Source organism: Buceros rhinoceros, unplaced genomic scaffold (assembly GCF_000710305.1).
Source record: "Buceros rhinoceros silvestris isolate BGI_N320 unplaced genomic scaffold, ASM71030v1 scaffold35341, whole genome shotgun sequence".
In the NCBI taxonomy this organism is placed as follows: Eukaryota; Metazoa; Chordata; class Aves; order Bucerotiformes; family Bucerotidae; genus Buceros; species Buceros rhinoceros.
This window is the reverse complement of record NW_010393094.1, coordinates 1,540-1,989: the sequence shown is the minus strand read 5'-3', so window position 1 is coordinate 1,989 and position 450 is coordinate 1,540. Positions and strand designations below refer to the sequence as shown.

The 450-nt window shown below is 60.2% G+C and overlaps 1 protein-coding gene across 1 annotated transcript in view; it reads right to left on the bottom strand.

Moving 5' to 3' along the window:
- Positions 1-24: 24 nt before the first annotated feature.
- LOC104501013 (transcription initiation factor TFIID subunit 9-like) overlaps positions 25-450 on the bottom strand; it is a gene marked incomplete at its 5' end in the record, with an annotated part of 1,295 nt that continues 869 nt past the window's right edge. Inside the window, 2 exons of the mRNA XM_010144747.1 lie at positions 25-191; positions 314-427. Of these exons, the coding sequence (XP_010143049.1) occupies positions 25-191; positions 314-427 (281 nt within the window). The remainder of the gene's footprint in view (positions 192-313; positions 428-450) is intronic.

Sequence of the window (450 nt, the reverse complement as noted above, 5' to 3'; positions counted from 1 at the left end):
GGAAGGGGACGGGGCAGAGGCTCCTCACAGGTTATCATAGTCATCCTCGTCCTCGTGCTTCCTCTTCAAGGCGTTCGAGTCGGAAGCCGTGTTCTGTGACGACACCATGTTTGTTGTGATGAGGATGTTCTTTGGCCCAATTAACGAGGGATTAATCAGGACGTTCTGCACGGTGGGAGTGGTGGGGGTGGCTGTGAACAAGAGCAGAGGCACCGAACCATAAAACAACAGCTGACTCCCCCAGCCCCAGGAAGCAGCAGGGGCTTCCAGAACATCCCGGGCTGGAAGCCCTGGTTGAGAGCCCGTGTCTGACCTGACTTGACGGCCGCCTGCGAGGAGGGGATCTGCACAGTGAAGCGCTGGCCCGTTAGTGACACTGGGGTGCCCACCTTCGCCGAGCCCGACACCGCCTGCGCAGACGGCGTCCCTGCGAGGCAGAGCGGCAAAAGA